Here is a 20,932-nt window from a genome sequence, read left to right on the forward strand (position 1 = left end):
GCATTCGGGCACTCTGATCTGGAACCATACTATTCGCTTATCAGCTGCATAGAAGTGCTGAAATTGATGTACCAACAGTATGGATGTGGGGATTAACGAACCGTATGGATGTGGTGATAAACGAACAGTATGGATGTGGGGATAAACAAACAGTCTGGATGTGGGGATAAACGAACAGTCTGGATGTGGGGATAAAAAAACAGTCTGGATGTGGGGATAAACGAACCTTATGGATGTGGGGATAAACGAACAGTCTGGATGTGGGGATAAACGAACCATATGGATGTGGGGATAAACGAACAGTCTGAATGTGGCGATAAATGAACCGTATGGATTCGGGGATAAACAAACAGTCTGGATGTGGGGATAAACGAACCGTATGGATGTGGGGATAAAAAGAACAGTCTGAATGTGGCGATAAACGAACAGTCTGGATGTGGGGATAAACGAACCGTATGGATGTGGTGATAAACAAACAGTATGGATGTGGCGATAAACGAACCGTATGGATGTGGGGATAAACGAACAGTCTGGATGTGGGGATAAACAAACCGTATGGATGTGGGGATAAACAAACAGTCTGAATGTGGCGATACACGAACCGTATGAATGTGGCGATAAACGAACCGTATGGATGTGGGGATAAACGAACAGTCTGAATGTGGCGATAAACGAACCGTATGGATGTGGGGATAAAAAGAACAGTCTGGATGTGGGGATAAACGAACCGTATGGATGTAGGGATAAACGAACAGTCTGGATGTGGCGATAAAGGAACCGTATGGATGTGGCGATAAACGAACCGTATGGATGTGGCGATAAACGAACAGTCTGGATGTGGCGATAAACGAACCGTATGGATGTGGGGATAAAAAGAACCGTATGGATGTAGGGATAAACGAACAGTCTGGATGTGGCGATAAACGAACAGTCTGGATGTGGCGATAAACGAACAGTCTGGATGTGGCGATAAACGAACCGTATGGATGTGGGGATAAACAAACTGTATGGATGTGGCAATAAAAAGAACAGTCTGGATGTGGGGATAAACGAACCGTATGGATGTGGGGATAAAAAGAACAGTCTGGATGTAGGGATAAACGAACAGTCTGGATGTGGGGATAAACGAACCGTATGGATATGGGGATAAACAAACAGTCTGAATGTGGCGATAAACGAACCGCATGGATATAGGGATAAACAAACAGTCTGAACAGTCTGGATGTGGGGATAAACGAACAGTCTGAATGTGGCGATAAACGAACCGTATGGATGTGGGGATAAACGAACCGTATGGATGTGGGGATAAACGAACAGTCTGAATGTGGCGATAAATTAACCATATGGATGTGGGGATAAAAAGAACAGTCTGGATGTGGGGATAAACGAACCGTATGGATGTGGGGATAAACGAACAGTCTGGATGTGGCGATAAACGAACCATATGGATGTGGCGATAAACGAACCGTATGGATGTGGGGATAAACGAACAGTCTGGATGTGGCGATAAACGAACCGTATGGATGTGGGGATAAACGAACAGTCTGGATGTGGGGATAAACGAACCGTATGGATGTGGCGATAAACGAACCGTATGGATGTGGCGATAAACGAACAGTCTGGATGTGGCGATAAACGAACTGTATGGATGTGGGGCTAAACAAACAGTATGGATGTGGGGATAAACGAACTGTATGGATGTGGGGATAAACGAACAGTATGGATGTGGGGATAAAAAGAACAGTCTGGATGTGGGGATAAACGAACAGTCTGGATGTGGGGATAAACGAACCGTATGGATATGGTGATAAACAAACAGTCTGAATGTGGCGATAAACGAACCGTATGGATGTGGGGATAAACGAACAGTCTGGATGTGGGGATAAACGAACCGTATGGATGTGGGGATAAAAAGAACAGTCTGGATATGGGGATAAACAAACCGTATGGAAGTGGGGATAAAAAGAACAGTCTGGATGTGGGGATAAACAAACAGTCTGTATGTGGGGATAAACGAACCGTATGGATATGGGGATAAAAAAACAGTCTGGATGTGGCGATAAACGAACCGTATGGATATGGGGATAAACAAACAGTATGGATGTGGGGATAAACGAACAGTCTGGATGTCGGGATAAACGAACAGTCTGGATGTGGGGATAAAAGAACAACATGAACGCACTAATCTGGATCATTGCTGATCACAAAACCTTAACGTCGGTTTTCGAACTTCGGTAACATTTTGTTCCAAGTAAATTTAATTGAAACTTCCAATTGTAACCAGCGGTACACCATAATGTTCTGGAAATTTAACTTTATTCGCAAACTGACTTACTTTTATAACTCAGGTCACATTATACAAATTTCTATATACCCCAGAGTTTAAACAATCCTTCAGTCAAAGAGAATATCTATAGCTTCTTAGAATGTTTTGTATTACTGCGTCGAAGTAATTAAACACAAATTTTAAATTTGCCTAAAATCTTTTTAGTGTTATGTAACAGAGACTCTGCGAAATGTTTTCTAAAAATAAATAATGACTTCGGAAAGCATCATGAAATGTATTTATATCTCCACAATCACATTACTTGTTTTAATAAAAGTCTCGGAGCATGTCTAATTCATTGTCCACTTAGATTTCTGGAAAGCACTATTTCTATGCTGCTCTTCTTTTTCTCTTAGAAAATCTTATTTAGGCAAACAATTCAAAACTTTAAATTCCCAGATACAAGTAGTATTATTTTCATATACTTTTATCAGATAATGGTTTTGTGCCGATGAGTAGTATAGGCATTGGTTTGGGGGTAAACAAACGGGCGCCATCTTGGATGACCTAGTTACTATAATTAGTAACTCATTTGCATATAAGAATTCATAATAAGTGCGCGTGTGTGGCGGCCATTTTGAATTCTAATGACGTATTTATGAAAATGCTTAGGAATGTCTTGTATACTTATCTAGGGCGTGTTCGCGCACATTGAGGGTCGGCCCTACACGGGGAGATAACACGAAAACGAAAGCTATACCCGTGCGTAAAAAAAAAAAAAGAATCCTCGTATAAAAAAAAACATTCGAAAGAAAATGTATAATAATGTCTACAACTTGACCAATCATTAAAATCTATATGAGAATAACTATTTATAAAATGAAATTATAAGACAAAATATTACCTACTCAACGGATGTAAACTCGTCGATATCCCACGCTAAAATGAACCAACACTTTTAGAATACGGATTAATACCTTCGTTTCTAAACATAAAATAGCCAGTCAGAAGGCAGGAAAAACGAACCAATAAAACATCTCCAATAAAGTCGTTTTGGCCGATGAAAACCTCGAAATTTTAACCAATCGACGCTCAATATTATTGACGAATGACTTTTCGAATTCAGAACGCGCTCGAGTCAGATAAATCATTCTTACTTTAGAATTCATACCACAATGAAATCACTCCCTTTTTACATAAGCCTTGCTTTGGAAACGAGGCCCTTCGAAACGTGTATATTAGAACACGCTTTAGTTAGTCAAAGCTTACAGTATGGAAAACTCTCGCCAGTCAAATGTCATCATCAAACGACAAAAAGCAATCATCATATGCACGAATATACTTATCGTTATATTCTCCTTGCCTTTCGCTTTAGCCTTTGCGACAACGAATTCAGCTACATACGTAGATTATGAAATTAAAGTGAATTAAAACCAGACTGCCTGCCACTATATGAAACAGTTCGAGATACAACAAAACGTTTAAATTACTGTCTGCAACAGAGATAGTGAAATCCTGGCGCATATTGAGACGTTTCATAGATCACACTTCAAGTATCATCGGAATACAACTTTACCTTAAGCAGCGGAAATCGATCATACAACGTCTTCCTAAAATCGACGCAGTCATAATTGAAGCACAAAACATTCAGAATATTGACATAAACACTAGAAATACTATAAAAATAACAACAATCACTGCACTTCCTCCACCATCACTTCCTCCACCTCCACCACCACCACCACCACCACATCCACCACCACCACCACCACCACCACACCACCACCACCACTACCACCATCTCCATCACCACCACCACCTCCACCTCCACCACCACCATCACCACCCACCTCCACCTCCACCTCCACCTCCACCACCACCACCACCACCACCACCACCAGTACCACACAACATTCTCCTCCACCAGCACTACCACTTCGACCACCACCACCACTTCCATCACTTCTACCACCACCACACCACCACCGCCTCCACCTCCACCACCACCACCACTACCACCACCACCTCCTCCACCACCACAACCATCACCACCACCACACCACCACTACCACTTCCTCCACCACCACCACCACCACCACACAACCACCATCAGTACCACACCAACACCACTACCACTTACACCACCACTACCACTTCCACCACTTCTACCACCTCCACCACCACCACCACACCACCTAAACCACCACCACCTCCACCACCACCACACAACCACCACCACCTTCACCACCACCACACCACCACCACCATTCCACCACCACCACACCTCAACCACCACCACCACCACCTTCACCACCACAACTAGTACCACACCAGTACCATTACTGACAATAATTCTGACAGCAAAATATGTCTTAAAAGCGTAAGAATGACATTTAAAATTTGTAAGAACACAAAGCAGTGTCTTGTTGTATGAAAAATATTTTTACATCTGCTTCACAAATGAATAAGTGTCCTCTATGTCACCAGTCATTCTCTAGGCGCGACGCCATGCTGAGACATCAACGTAATAAGCATTGGAGTGATGACCACACTGGGAATTATTCACCATCATTACAAATACTGAGCACTTCAAGAGAGATGACATTTCAACATCCATTTTCTATGGTGGTTTCAGGACCTAGTGGTAGCGGAAAAACTGAATGGACAAGAAAACTGTTATCATCAAGTCTTGTAAGACCTCAGCCTCAGCGTATCATATGGTGTTTTGGACAATGGCAACCATTGTATGATGAACTTCGGCGCGAAGTTCCCGGGATCGAATTTGTACACGGTATTCCAGACTACCTAAACGATTCCCAATATATAAATATCAATCAAAGGAACCTGCTGGTCTTTGACGACTTGATGACTGAAGCTAAATGCGATCAAAGAATTGCTGATCTCTTTACCAAGGGCAGTCACCACAGGAACATATCTGTCGTATATCTCACCCAAAATTTGTTCCCTCAAGGTAAAGCTTGTAGAGATATCGCTTTGAATACGCAGTATCTGGTGCTGTTTAATAATCCTATCGACAGACAACAAATTGCTACATTGGCGAGAAGAATTTACCCTTCGTCTAGTAACATCTTTATGAAACGGTTTGAACGAGCGACATCAAGACCGCACGGTTATTTGGTAATAGACTTAAAATCGAGCACCCCAGAACAACACCGTTTACGCGATAACATTTTCGAGGCGAACAATCCAGAAAAGAGAAAACGAACGGATGATGAATATAAACAAGAAGACTATTTCAATGGAGAAGGATACTTATCGGACAAAAATGATGACAAGGATGAAGATGAGGAGGAGGGTTATGATGACCATGATGATGATAGTGATGATGAAACAGAAAATAGAAATAATGTCACAAGCTTTGTAAAGAAACGAGCTTTGATCAAGGGACCTCCCGGTAAACGTAGAAAAGTTGAGATTATAGAAGAGCGATCACGCCGTGAGATATGGCATAAGCGTTTTCAGGATCCTCTCAGACAATCTATTAAAGAACAATTCAGAGCTAAAGTTAACAACTATACGGAACAAGGGCTCTCTTTTGAAGAAGCTTACCGTCACACCGCTAATGACGTGCTGCCAGAACTAAGAAAGAGACTGAGACAAAATTATGCCCGATTTCTAATCGACTTTTATGAGCTACAAAACGACCCTACTCAGCAGCAGATTCTACAGTCGGCTAAGAAACTAAGAAGTCAGCACGACATGACTGTCAAAGAATCTATTCGACAAGCCATTGCCCTTAGAAAAGACCTTTTTGTTGAGTTGTGGCCCGATCATGAAAGCAAAGAAGAATATTCAACGGAGGATAATAAAGAAGCTGATGACGATCAAGAATCGGATGATGATGAATGAACGTTGTAAGAAGGATTGGCGTGCTTTAACTTTCACCGTGTCAAAATGGGTTCCATAGAAGTGTACGATTATAAACAAGAAAAATGGGTCCCGGATAAACCGGACCCTGAAAAATGGATACAACATTTCAAAGACCTGAGGGACGGATACGTACGGCCTGATCATATGGGCCGTTACTTTGTAGGAAGCGGTGCATATCGAAGACAAATGGCCGAATTAAAAGAGGAACGAGAAAGAGAAGCACAAGAACAAAAAGCGGACGATCTCCCCGTAGTAAAACTTGTGACACCCGTAGCCCAAGCGGTTGATATTGCTAGGTCGGAAATAAGACAGTCACGAAAGCATAGTGATCTGAAGCGACATAGGGATAAAATGGACACACATTTGAGTCGTGATTTAGACAGCCCAAGACGTAAGAAATATCGCGAAAGCATGACCCAAGATACTATAGATTGGAACACCTATACGTTTTAAAATGAATAACTACGAACTCGAGGAAATGTTAAAAGAGTACCCTGTGACAATATGCGCCGCGGACCAACTTCAAATACGTAGAGGACAATACGTCATTTCGAATACAGACACGAGCCAAGGATCAGGAAAACATTGGGTGGTCTTTTATTTTCCAAAAAGAGGGCCCGACGAATTTTTCGATTCACTAGGTAATAGACCGGAGCACTACAAAGTTCATTTTGAGCAAGCGTTACAGAAGCGTTATTGGATGAATTTTAGTCAAATACAGGATACGGATTCAAACATATGCGGGCTGTATTGCGTATATTACATTATGAACCGATGTTCCGGACGAAAAATGAAGGACATATTAAAACCGTTTGATGCGTATCGCAAGAAGTCGAATGATGAATTTGTTGTGTCTTATTTTAGTTGATACATGTAGTCTGTATATGTGTTACAAGCTTTTGCAATAAAAGATTGAAAGAACAATATGTTTTTGTTATTCATAACCTATACATTCGAATTTGAGTTGACGGAAAAGATTAAGCGTCAGTAGGTGTACACAAATAAAACGACATATTCGTTTATTGTATTTTATTTCGTTTCACAAATCGATATTATGCTTTTTAATAAGCGCCTCTCGCAATTCTAAATGAAGAACTGCATCAATGATATCTACAGTAAAATAAAATCATGTTTATTATTCTTTTCTCGGACTGGAAACCAATCGTATTGAAATTCTTAGCCACCCCATCGTATCACATCGTTAACATAAAGCGCTATTTCCTCGTTCTCAGGAATATAAGTCATCCAGTCACTGACCGCCCCAATATTGAAATTCATCTGATGAAAACGTCGATCAAAGTGTCTTTTAAAGATATGCTATTTTGCTTTAACCACTGTTTAATGCATAGGTTTGGAAAAGTTTGGTTCGTTATTTTACTAAGAGCCATTCTATACGGCTCATAGTCCAACATGTAACATAACGGTATATACGGTCTTTCTACACAGCCAGAAAATAGTTTTCTACAGAGATCCGATGGTAACACATCCATCATTTACACTATTTAAAACTGCCTCTTTAGCTTGTCTTTCATACAAATTTCGTGTAATTGATCAATACAATTCAGCAACAAGTTCAACGCTTTAAAATGCTCTTTTCTACCAATTTCTGTTTGCATGATGATCACAGAGCATAGTTAGTACATCTATGTAGATATTTCCGGGTCCTTCGGGTTCCGTACTGATGTTACAGGGGCAATAGGAATTTGGTTGCAAGCTATGTTCGCACCACTTGAGTTCTATTTTCGGATGATATTTGCTCATGTATTGTCGGAGCATATATACCCATGTAGAGTAATTCATATCGAACTCTATTCTCGTTTTTGTTATGTCCTTGTACTGAACATACAGATATCCCTTCGCTTCCAGAAAGTCGCGTAAAGCAAACTCTATGTCTACCAAATAATGTCCGTCAGGCAAATTAATCTCCATGTCCGTATACGGATCACCAGTGTGGATGATGGAGAAGTCTACATTCAAATTCGTCCTGTTTCTTATATAGCTTGTCAATAATTCTACCCAAATGTCTTCCGAAAACCCAAAATGTACTTTACTGTAATGCGCTTCGTAAAGCCATACTTTGTGATGTACTGGACACACTTCCTTTAGGTCCGCAGCGAAGGAATTCATCATGTTCTCGAATACTCCCGAGCTATTTTCCATGATTTGACTTCTGAATAATTTTGTCTGATGAAAGCGCTATTATATACTCGCCACAAAGCCTCGATTTCAAAAGGAGGCTTGTATTTTTAGTAAGAACGTCATTTATCTCAGTTCTGACCGGTCAGTTAAAATAGTAATACTGGATTAAACCGGTAAAAACCAGACAAGAGGCACTTATTTTCAATGATTCTCATTTAAAGGATAAATATTAAACTTTCCCTCAGTATTGTAAAACAAAGTCGATCCGCGCTATCGCTTGTCAAAATTCTGCTTCCTGATTGGTTGTAGGTAGCGAAGTGTTATATACTGGGGTTCTACAGGTAAATATCATTCGATTCGAGGATCTCAGGTAGAGCGCACATCACGGTTTATGCTGTATGAACGATTAAATTAGGTATTTCTATTTCATTTTTCGTATCGGGTTTATTAAAGTCATTTTGCTATAATCAATTCTATACTTATGTATAAAGCGTTAACGCGTTGTTTAAAATCAATAAATATGTAGCGCGGAGTAGACGCAAAGCGATACGTGTCTCAACCTGTCAGGTGTATTGGGAAAACGTTACCGCTTGTCAAAATACTGCATTCCGATTGCCTGATGGTAGTGATGTGTTATATACTGGAGTTCTACAGGTAAATATCATTCGATTAGAGGATCTAGTAAAGCGCACATCACGGTTTATGCTGTATGAACGATTAAATTAGGTATTTCTATTTCATTTTTCGTATCGGGTTTATTAAAGACATTTTGCTATAATCATTTCTATAATTATGTATGAAGCGTTAACGGCGCTGTTTAAAATCGATATATGTGTAGCGCGGAGTAGACGCAAAGCGATACGGGTCTTAACCTGTCAGGTGTATTGGAAAAACGCTACCGCTTGTCAAAATACTGCATTCCGATTGGCTGTTGGTAGTGAAACGATATTTCTATTCAACCATCTAAAGATTTGATTCATTAGGCGAATTTATCCGGACAGGTAAGTTGTATGAACGATTAAATTAGGTATTTCTGTTTCATTTTTCGTATCGGGTTTATTAAAGACATTTTGCTATAATCATTTCTATAATTATGTATAAAGCGTTAACAGCGCTGTTTAAAATCGATATATGTGTAGCGTGGAGTAGACGTAAAGCGATACGTGTCTCAACCTGTATTGGAACAAGAGGGCCAAGATGGCCCTAGGTCGCTCACCTAAGAAACACTCCATAACAGTGTAAAACATGTTTGACCTAGTGATTTCAAGGAAACAAATATTCTGACCAATTTTCATTAAGATTGGACCAAAAAATTGGTCTCTTGCGATAAAACAAGCATTTTCTTAGATATGACCTAGTTTTTGACCCTAGATGACCCATGTTCAAACTCAACCTAGATTTTATCAAGGCAATCATTCTGACCAAAATTCATGAAGATCAACTGAAAAATACAGCCTCTATCACATACAGAAGTTTTTTCTTTGATTTGACCAAGTGACCTAGTTTTTGACCTCAGATGACCCATATTCAAATTCGACCTAGATTTCATTAAGGCAATCAACCTGACCAAATTTCATAAAAATCTATTGAAAAAAAAACAGTCTCTATCGCATACACAAGATTTTTCTTTAATTTGACCTAGTGACCTAGTTTTTGACTCAGATAACCCATATTCAAAATCGACCTAGATTTCATCAAGACAATCATTCTGACCAAATTTCATACAGATCAATTGAAAAATACATCCTCTATTGCATACACAATGTTTTTCTTCGATTTGACCTAGTGACCTAGTTTTTGACCCGAGATGACCCATTTTCGAACACGGCCTAGATTTTATCAAGGTAATCATTCTGGCTAAATTTCATGAAGATCAGTTGAAAAATACAGCCTCTACTGCATACACAAGGTTTTTCTTTGATTTGACCTAGTGACCTAGTTTTTGACCCCAGATGACCTATTTTCGAAATTGGTCTAAATTTCATCAAGGTAATCATTCTGACCAAAATTCATGAAGATCAATTGAAAAATACAGCCTCTATCGCATACACAAGGTTTTTACGTGATATGACCTAGTGACCTAGTTTTTGACCCAGATGACCCATTTTCGAACTCGGCCTAGATTTCATCAAGGTAATCATTCAGACCAAAATTCATGAAGATCAACTGAAAAATACCGCCTCTATCGCATACACAAGGTTTTTCTTTTATTTGACCTAGTGACCTAGTTTTTGACCCGAGATGACCCATTTTCGAACTCGGCCTAGATTTCATCAAGGCAATCATTCTGACCAAAATTCATGAAGATCAATTGAAAAATACAGCCTCTATCTTATACACAAGGTTTTTCTTTGATTTGACCTAGTGACCTAGTTTTTGATTCGAGATGACCCATTTTCGAACTCGGCCTAGATTTCATCAAGGTTATCATTCTGACCAATATTCATGAAGAAGAATTGAAAAATACAGCCTCTATCGCATACACAAGGTTTTTCTTTGATTTGACCTAGTGACCTAGTTTTTGACCCGAGATGATCCATTTTCGAACTCGGCCTAGATTTCATCAAGGTTATCATTCTGACCAATATTCATGAAGATTAATTGAAAAATACCGCCTCTATCGCATACACAAGGTTTTTCTTTGATTTGACATAGTGACCTAGTTTTTGACCCGAGATGACCCATTTTTAAACTCGGCCTAGATTTCATCAAGGTTATCATTCTGACCAATATTCATGAAGATTAAATGAAAAATACAGCCTCTATCGCATACACAAGGTTTTTCTTTGATTTGACCTAGTGACCTAGTTTTTGACCCGAGATGACCCATTTTCGAACTCGGCCTAGATTTCATCAAGGTTATCATTCTGACCAATATTCATGAAGATTAATTGAAAAATACAGCCTCTATCGCATACACAAGCTAAATGTTGACAGACGACGGACGACAGACGACAGACGACGGACGACGGACGCCGGACACCGAGCGATCAGAAAAACTCACCTGAGCATTGCTCAGGTGAGCTAAAAACGTTACCGCTTGTCAAAATAATGCATTCCGATCGGCTATTGGTAGTGAAACGATATTTCTATTCAACCATTGATTCATTAGGCGAATTTATCCGGACTGGTAAGTTGTGAATAATTTAGTTAATTATTTCTATTGTATTTCGTATCGGGTTTATTAAAGAAATTGTAATCGTTATATTAATGCGCTCATAAATCGCGCTATGTAAAATCATCGTATTTGTACGTTATAGTACGGATTTAAGCCTGTCAAAATAGTTTATTCTCTGATCAGTATTCAGACTTACCGTTGTCATTTGCAGAAGAGAACGCCTGTATCCCCGCAAAATTCGTCTGCGCCGGTGAAAGTGTTAACGGTAAAGTTTTCCATGTCACCCGTATGAATTCCAATGGATGACGGCTGTGCACTCTCTTATATACGATTCGCTTTCTGAATTCGCGATGTCATTCGTTAATAATATTGAGCGTCGATTGGTTAAAATTTCGACGTTTTCATTGGTCAAAACGACTTAATTGGAGATGTTTTATTGGTTCGTTTCCCTGCCTTCTGATTGGCTATTTTATGTTTAGAAACGACGGTATTAATCTGTATTCTAAAAGTGTTGGTTCATTTTAGCGTGGGATATCGACGGGTTTACATCCGTTGAGTGCGTAATAGTTTGTCTTTTAATTTCATTTTATAAATAGGTATTCTCGTATAGTTTTAATGACTGGTCAGCAGTACGTAATTATATTATACATTTTCTTTCGAATGATTTTTATACTAGAGGTTCTTTATAACGCATGCGTATAGCTTTGTTTTCGTGTTATCTCCGGGCCTAACTAAACTAAAAGGAACCAGCGTGTGAGCCATCTGGTCTAGTCGCGTAATGGCTGTCAAGTATTTGAATACTAATTTTTCGCTTAACAGAGGTCTAAATTGAGGCTAATTTTTGTTTAGATTTCACTGTGGATGTATTGTTGACATTTTGGTAGGAAACATGGGAGAGCAGGTTGTATTCGGTGAAGTCAAGCTCAATTTTAGTATGAGTAGTACTTCCGGGTCGCAGAAGTGTGATTTTGATGTCAGTTTACAGTAATGTGACCAGAGAAATCTCTCTTAGAAGATACATGACCCCTACTTTTCTCTTCATTTTATATCAGTTTTATCATAACTCTTTAAAATGAGGAAAGGATTTGTTCTCTGAAATGGGTCTAGCTATGTTTGCTAGCTCTTTGAAAAAAAGTCAGTTTTATACAGAATATATAGGGAAAACTATTTAGGCTATTGTGACCTGTAGGGCTGACCCTCGATGTGCGCGAACACGCCCTAGATAAGTATACAAGACATTCCTAAGCATTTTCATAAATACGTCATTAGAATTCAAAATGGCCGCCGCACACGCGCACTTATTATGAATTCTTATATGCAAATGAGTTACTAATTATAGTAACTAGGTCATCCAAGATGGCGCCCGTTTGTTTACCCCCAAACCAATGCCTATACTACTCCAATGTTTTGTAAAAAAAAATTCCCATGGCTTTTATGTTAGCAGAATAAAATAGCAAACGTGGAACAACAATAAATTTCAGTATAAAATCTCCAAATCCCCAATAAAAAAATTAACATGGCTTTTACGTTAGCAGAATAAAATAGTAAAAGTGAAACAACAATAAATTTCAGTATAAAACCCCAAACTTTGCATTTCTCTTTTAGAAATTTTGAGACCATCTCTTATCTAATGTCGTAACTTTTCCCCTCAGACTGTGCTTTTCAAACGTTTCGTTGGATTCACAATTTAGGAAACACCCTTAAGATTTGTCACAAATGAAATCGTCATAGGAGACTAGATTTACGCCATGTGTCAAAATGTCTTCCATAAAAACTGTCTCAAAATACATTCTGAATATTGTCAGGGTAGAAAGAATAATTCTTTTTGATTATTGTCGGAAAGCACGACAAAATGATGATGATCACAATAAAAAATAGATAATAATAGAACATCGATATGTCGGTTCTACATGTGCTTGGCACACTTAACTAATTTTACAGTGTCCGCCTAACATTTTGGGGCCATATCCTTTAATTATTATACAAAAAGGAAAATTAATTCGTACAAATAAAGAAAACTTAATTTAACTTCTAGGTAAGAGTACTTCACAAATGAACATGAAAATTAATTTACACTAGTGTAATTTATTTTTTTAGATTAATTTTGTGATATGATGATCACTCTTGAAAGTCACAATGAACTTTTGTTGAGATACAGTTTCCGATGCAGTTTTTTCCCCTATCATTAGCGCTTATAAATTGAAAGAGTCTACCAATCATACATAAAAAACGAACATTGTCCATAAAATATAACTGATTTAAATAAACATTAAATTTTAAGTTAAATTTTAAGTTAAGCTGTAAAACGAAGCGGTAAAGGAGTTTGCAGTACACAGAATAGAACAGAACAGAAATTTGATTTTAGACTTGAGCATTATGCTCCTCGTCCATAAAACATTATACAATCAAATACAAGGTCAACAATAAATGTTCCATATTAAATAATATTTAAGCATATGAAATAGGGTAAAGAAGGTATAAGTAAGATATATATATGTATATATTTACTGACTACGTACATGTAACAACTTTTTGATACATCGTATGGAACTATTATTTATCTCTGTAAAATTTACGATCAATATAAAAATCTTCTAAAAAAGAAGCAAAATGTTATCATTATTTATGTATTTCAGGAAACATAAGTATTTTATCAAAACTCTTTTCTTCTATTGTTATGATTATTAAAAAGAGATTGTACAAACCTGTTCTTGAAGACACAAACATGTCCATGATATACATTATATCACTAAGGTAATCCAAGGTAAGCCACAACGGGAGGTAACTATCTTGAAGTTCACCAAATACACTGCGCGAGATAATAAACAACACATTGTACATGACTGCGCATGACACAAAAAATAACCATCGGTAATAGAATGTGTCTGACGGGTCAACGACAAAACCCTTCCAGTATCTGAAAAAGAAAAATACAGAAATTAATTTAACCCTTACCCTGCTAAATTTCTGAAATTGATCTGGTCAGTCATTCCATTTGGGCAATACCATTTAATATTCGAAAGGGTGTTAAGCAAAAGTTACTAAAATAATGGGTAACCAAATGATTTATTGACTAGGAAAACAGACATGCACGGGTTTCACTTTCATTCTGGACAAAAAGAAATCGATTCAGTTCTATAAAAAGACACCGTCTTTGCATTGCGATTTTTAGAGAACTAATCATGCGTCGGACAATCATGCGTTTGCATACTATGATTTAGTTTTAGCTAGATTGTGATTTGACCACTAGACTAGTAATAAGAAGTTTTATAAAGCATTTTTCAAATAATTTGCTCACACTTACACATTATATGACCTACGGCAGTGGAAGACGCACGTGCTTTAAACACTGTCAAGGTGCTACTTATTTCTTGCTAATGTTTTTTACGTTAGTTAGAACATGACATTGTGTTGGGTATTTATACGCTTTATCTTGACTGTACCCTTACCCTGCTATATTTATAAAATGGACTGGTCTGTAATTCAATTTTGGACAGAACCACTTATTATTCAAAGGAGTGTTTACTGAAAATGTACTGACTGAACAGCGAACAGTGCAGACCATGATCTTGGTCTGCACTGGTCGGAAAGGCAAAATCACTCGCCGCCAGCAGACTAAGGGTTAAAAAGCGGTCTGTTTACATATTTTGATATTTTAAAAAAAAAAACAAATGACCGCGAAGCACTAGAATTCTAATAAAAGTGCGTTCGCGTTCGATTTGCATGTATTTCTCCTTGACGTGTCTTATCATTGTCAAATATTCTGAAGAAACATTACATTTCCATATAGATGGTGTGTTTATTAGATCCGTCGAAACATTAACGAAAACAATTTACTGTTAACTATGCTTATTTCCATTACTTTCCAAATAAACTGTTCCACAGAATATTTTGTCGTAAATTGTGCGCTGTGTTCATTTATTTTGACAAGTCTTAAGGGAGTAATTGTGGCATCAGATATTACTCTTCGCTTTTACATTTCTGTTTGTAAGAAGGAAAACGTTAACAAATATCTTTCATTTTGCAACGCATTGAACAAATATAGGAGTCATTGACTTTTATTAGATTGTGCTGTAATTTTGTTGCTAAAGTACACGCAACAATATGATCTAATTCACACTTTTATTTTTTGTCTGAAATACATTAAGCTTTAAGACAAGAAACAGGCTAGAATAAATTAAATAACGTCTATTAAATATTGTGTCATAGATCCACTAGAACTGTGTCGATGATAATTGATACTACAAATGCTGTTCCAATTAATTTAAGGCTAAGTAAAGGGGCGGGGCTTAATCTGCAATGCAAATTAGTGCACTGACTAACATAATTAGCCGCTCTCATTATTGGTAACTTGATACAGCGACTCTTTATAAAAAGGAGGCGGAATGTGTTTTAGAAACTTGTATTCAAGACAAGCAGCGTTTTCAGAAATTGTACATTTACTCTCATATAATGCAAAAAGGTGAATTTCCAGTTAACCCGAATATACAATTCACACAAAAAAAGTTCTTTAAGTTTATATATCTCTTAGTGTGCGGACTCCTATGGAAGCCCTGGAGGGACAATTGATTTCCGTACTTCCCACTTCTAACTTTTGCACTTCCAACTTCTTGACTTCCTACTTCTAACTTCTGCACTTCTGACTTCTAACTTCCACACTTCTGACTTCCAACTTCCTGACTTTCGACTTCTGATTTCCAACTTCCACACTTCTTACTTCCGAATTCTTGACTTCTTACTTTTTTCTTCTTACTTCTGCACTTCTGACTTCTAACTTCCGCACTTCTGACTTCCAACTTCCTGACTTCTTACTTCCGACTTCCCACTTCCACACTTCTTACTTCCTACTTCCAAAGGGGGAAAGTTGGAAGTCAGAAGTGCGAAAGTTGGAAGTCGGAAGTCAGGAAGTTAGAAGTCAGAAGTGTGGAAGTTAGAAGAGGGAAGTAAGAAGTCAAGAAGTCGGAAGTAAGAAGTGTGGAAGTTGGAAATCAGAAGTCGAAAGTCCGGAAGTTGGAAGTCAGAAGTGCAGAAGTTAGAAGAGGGAAGTAAGAAGTCAAAAAGTTGGAAGTAAGAAGTGTGGAAGTTGGAAATCAGAAGTCGAAAGTCACGCAGTTGGAAGTTAGAAGTGCGGAAGTTAGAAGTAAGAAGTCAAGAAGTCGGAAGTAAGAAGTGTGGAAGTTGGAAATCAGAAGTCGAAAGTCAGGATGTTAGAAGTCAGAAGTGCGGGTGTTAGAAGGGGGAAGTAAGAAGTGTGGAAGTTGGAAATCGGAAGTCGAAAGTCAGGAAGTTGGAAGTTAGAAGTTCGGAAGTTAGAAGTCAGAAGTGCGGAAGTTAGAAGAAGGAAGTAAGAAGTCAAGAAGTCGGAAGAAAGAAGTGTGGAAGTTGGAAATCAGAAGTCGAAAGTCAGGAAGTTGGAAGTCAGAAGTGTGGAAGTTAGAAGTCAGAAGTGCGGAAGTTAGAAGTAGGAAGTAGGAAGCCAAGAAGTTGGTAGTGAGAAGTGCAAAAGTTAGAAGTCAGAAGTGGGAAGTGGGAAGTACGGAAATCAATTGTCCCTCCAGGGCTTCCATAGACTCCCCCACCCCAGCAAATTTGAGTTGTAAGATACAAAAGAGAGAGGAAAAATGACAGTTCTCTGTATCTCCATTGAATAAATCAGTAGTTCTTCTCTTAACGTTGTCTGTATTAGATACTTATAATAGCACGATTCATCATTTATATACAATTTGAGTCTGAAATTCCTAGAAATACATTGAACAAGAATGTGGGATATCGACTTATATAAGATAAAAAAAAGTCCCTGTGCTTTATTTAAGCTAAGACAACATATATTCGCAGCATGGTTGCTTAGATCTTCCGATAATTTGTATTGACATCTTATTTGAATAGAAAAGATATTAGATTGCGTAATATCTTGCCAGACTGTATTAATGAGATTTTTTCTATTTCTTATTTAAATTGTGCCAAGTTGGCAGAGACGCCATAAATCAAGTATTGACTATGCAATCTGGATTATACCGACTAGGCTAAAATAATTGAAATTATGTATAATCTATAAATAAGAAAGTCATAAGTGCCGTCCGTTTAACTTAATGATTTGTATAGATACCATTTTATAAGTATTCTTACTTAATGTCTGATATTTTTCTCGTTCGTCTTTCAGGGGTATGTGATCTGGATTCATTAGCTCCACCCATAGCGACCCGCTCCAGGAACGAATCTGGGCGTTGCGGAAGGGGACGGGTTCCCCGAAGGCGACCGGAAGCCCATGCTTTGATAACCTGAAAAAAAAAGCAATCTTGTTGTTAAATTATTTTTGTATGAAGTAAATTAATGAATGTATGGAGTAAACTAATTACAGTATTGAGTATACTATGTACTGGATTCTAAACTAAGTATTGCATGGAGTAGAAACGGATGAGAGATGTTTGTCTGTAACACACTAGCACTTTGCATTTTTGACTTATTCTGCGGACAAACACCAGTTACACATTTAAGTGTTCCCTGGATTATGTATTGCAGAATACTATGTAGCAAAGTGTATTTTGTATTTAACAGAAACTTGAATTATAAAATTCAAAAATAAAATAATATGAATGTTGTCCTTTCATTTGTGTACCTTTGTGTTCAGCCAAAAAAAGGACAGTTTGTCTGATGATAAAGAAGTATTATTTGAGAGGGATTGTTTACATTTTTCTGCCAAAATTTTGATGAAATATATCACGGCTTTCAGTCAGAGAAATAACACTCAAACGTATGCGCCATGGTCCATTTATCAATATTGTTCTTTGTCTGTGAAAGAGTACATTAAGACAGGGACTCTGCTGTAGTCTATTTGGCGTGTAGACAGTGAACACAGTGCTAACAGAACATATCAAAGAGGGTGATATATACGCAATATTTCACAGCACAGGTTTGTTTCGCTAGCTGCTATAAAGCAACAGGACTGTCTTTAGATATGTAGACATCTGATGAACTGCAAGTAACGCAAGTCTTGGATAAGATAAATATCTGCTATATTGTCAACACAATTATATATAAACATCATCTTCAATATTTTTTCTGCTTAATATAGACAAACTAGTTTCGCACTTGAAGAGGTAGAAGGTACTGTTCTGTAAATTTCTTGAAAGAATTTGTCACCCTCAAAATGAAACTGGGAGATGTACTGCAATTTTCATTTACTTGAGTGAAAAGAATCTAAATCAAGTATGAATGCGCAAAAGTGTAAAATGTGACATGTAAGATATTTTGATTACTGTCTGTTTGCTATTCTGAAGTCCAAGAGTTTTGTATGACACAGTTCTGTATTATGTATTATCTGTAAAACAATCTCTTAATTTTCACATTTCCAGTTAAAATGAATGAATAAATCTCTCATTTAAATTACCTTAATCGTTACCAGTTATGGCCTGAAACATAAAGTTTGAAGTATAAACAGTTGGTAGGGACAAAAATCTTAGAATACTGCCTTGCCACAAATAGGCCAGAATCTGCTTTTTGAGGAAGTGGACCCGTAGTAATAATCGGCCAAATTCGTATTCTCCGTAAGTGATTTCGGCATTCTCCGGAAATTACAGGAAAGTCACGAGCGCGTTCAGCTACACTTCCGAATTTTATATCATAAGAAAATTGCCATTACTTGTCCATTAAATTTAGCTCTTAAAACTCGCAACATATTCCTACGCAGCTGTAGGGAACAACAATAAAGATGCTATGATATGAAATAATGATTCTGTTTGTACTCGAAAAGATTGCAATGTTTATATGAAAATAATATATAGGCGTAGGTCGTTCCCCTATATCATGTTAGAACGTATGCAAGACTTACAGGAAAATCAAACCACATCTACAACAGTGGATTTCAAAACCCAAAAAATAAGAAAAAACAAAACGTCATTATATGTAATTCCAAATATAGTTCCCTTCAAATTTACGTAATTAAGGCAGTAAACAGCAAAACAAAGACGACAGGTTTATTTCCGTGATTCCAAAGAAAATTTATTTATGATTTATATTTAGTTCACATAGTTTCTTAGAATGACGTAAAAGTAGTATTGAGTTTCTCGAAGAGCTTTATCGGATATATTTTTAAAGACAAGTTTCCTTTTTAGGCTCAAATACCAAAGACAATTTGATCGTTTCTGTCTGAATACACTTGAGTAGTAAAAAAAGGTTAAAAAGTGCATTTTCTTGATAGACTTATAATACAATAATAGCACTGTGATTACGTACTGTAATCAATAGGGTTTTGTTTTAGGTTTTACGGCGCACCGACGTAATATGGGTTATATGGCGCCAAACAAGACTGAAAATCTTACATCGATGAAAAAATATGAGGTATGAAATCAAAACTTTTATGCCTGCGTCAAGCGCAGAGAAACAGCAAAGCCAAGTGGTCAAACTCTGTAAGTCTTCTTTTACGATCATGAATCAAGGGTAAGACATATATCATATAATTATGTTATATGTAGAATATTGTATAAGGTAATCGTATAGAGGATATTTGTTTGCTTCAGTGTAAAACTAGAATATTTTTCACAAAGTGAACACCAGATGCAATATTTTCATGAGTAGCGTAGCCACGAGTGAAAATTAAGTTATGGTGCTCATGTGCGAAAGATACTTTGATCTTACATGTTAAAAAGCAATACTTTTCTGTCATATGTTGACTAAATAAAGGTCAATTTTACAGTATCTGTTCAGTGAGAAATATCAGAAATACTAGCTATACGATAATATTCTAATCGCAATAAAGTGTTTACATGGTTTAGAATGCCTGTCTTGAGAAGATTTTTATTTATAATACCTTGTTTAAACACATATCTAATTTCTCACAAAACATTATTACAAAAGAATCACCCGCGGTCACATTTCCAGTACCATGCACACATGAATCAGACAAGAATTAACTTTGCTAAAATATAAAAGACGTCGAAGTCAGACAACTCATAAAATGACTCTAAAGAATCGTTCCGCGGTATATAATGTGACAACATGTCTCAATAATTCTCCCTTTTAGGCTTTATAACTGATACATTCTAGCACTGTAGACAGTGGTAAACTTAAGTCACAAACACATTAACTTGATGTAAGTCTTAAGGCACTAAGATACGTAGACGTTTGTCATATATCTTGACAACGGTTTGTAATCAACATCTGGCGTGTCTAAACGACAAGGTCAATTGCTAAACAAAAGTATTATTGTTCACTTTTACTGAAATTCTTAATAGAAATTAAAGCAGTTTAGCATTGATAAAATTAATACGGTTGCTTTTTAAGACACAAATTACATGTTTTTACCCTTACTTCTATATACTGACTGACAGAACTTTCATAACTTAATAAACCACGTCGAATTATTGAACCCTTTATACATGTAGCCCTATACCCATAAGAAAGGGAGGAATTTTAAATAAAAATTTTCGGCGCCGCCGTTTGTTTTCACTGAATACTTGTATGCAAATTAAGGTAGTTCTGCACGTTTGATATACCGGAAGTGATGGCGTAACGTCATTTAT

At 37.3% G+C, this 20,932-nt stretch overlaps 1 protein-coding gene across 2 annotated transcripts in view; it reads right to left on the reverse strand.

Moving 5' to 3' along the window:
* LOC123557771 (cyclic nucleotide-gated cation channel alpha-3-like) overlaps positions 1-20,932 on the reverse strand; it is a 111,280-nt gene that overhangs the window by 9,875 nt on the left and 80,473 nt on the right. For both annotated transcript variants that reach the window (XM_045349454.2, XM_045349455.2), the window contains 2 exons: positions 17,541-17,692; positions 14,120-14,331 (listed from right to left, as the gene is read on the reverse strand). In XM_045349454.2, the coding sequence (XP_045205389.1) occupies positions 14,120-14,331; positions 17,541-17,692 (364 nt within the window). The remainder of the gene's footprint in view (positions 1-14,119; positions 14,332-17,540; positions 17,693-20,932) is intronic.

Source organism: Mercenaria mercenaria, chromosome 5, assembly GCF_021730395.1.
Source record: "Mercenaria mercenaria strain notata chromosome 5, MADL_Memer_1, whole genome shotgun sequence".
Taxonomy (NCBI): Eukaryota; Metazoa; Mollusca; class Bivalvia; order Venerida; family Veneridae; genus Mercenaria; species Mercenaria mercenaria.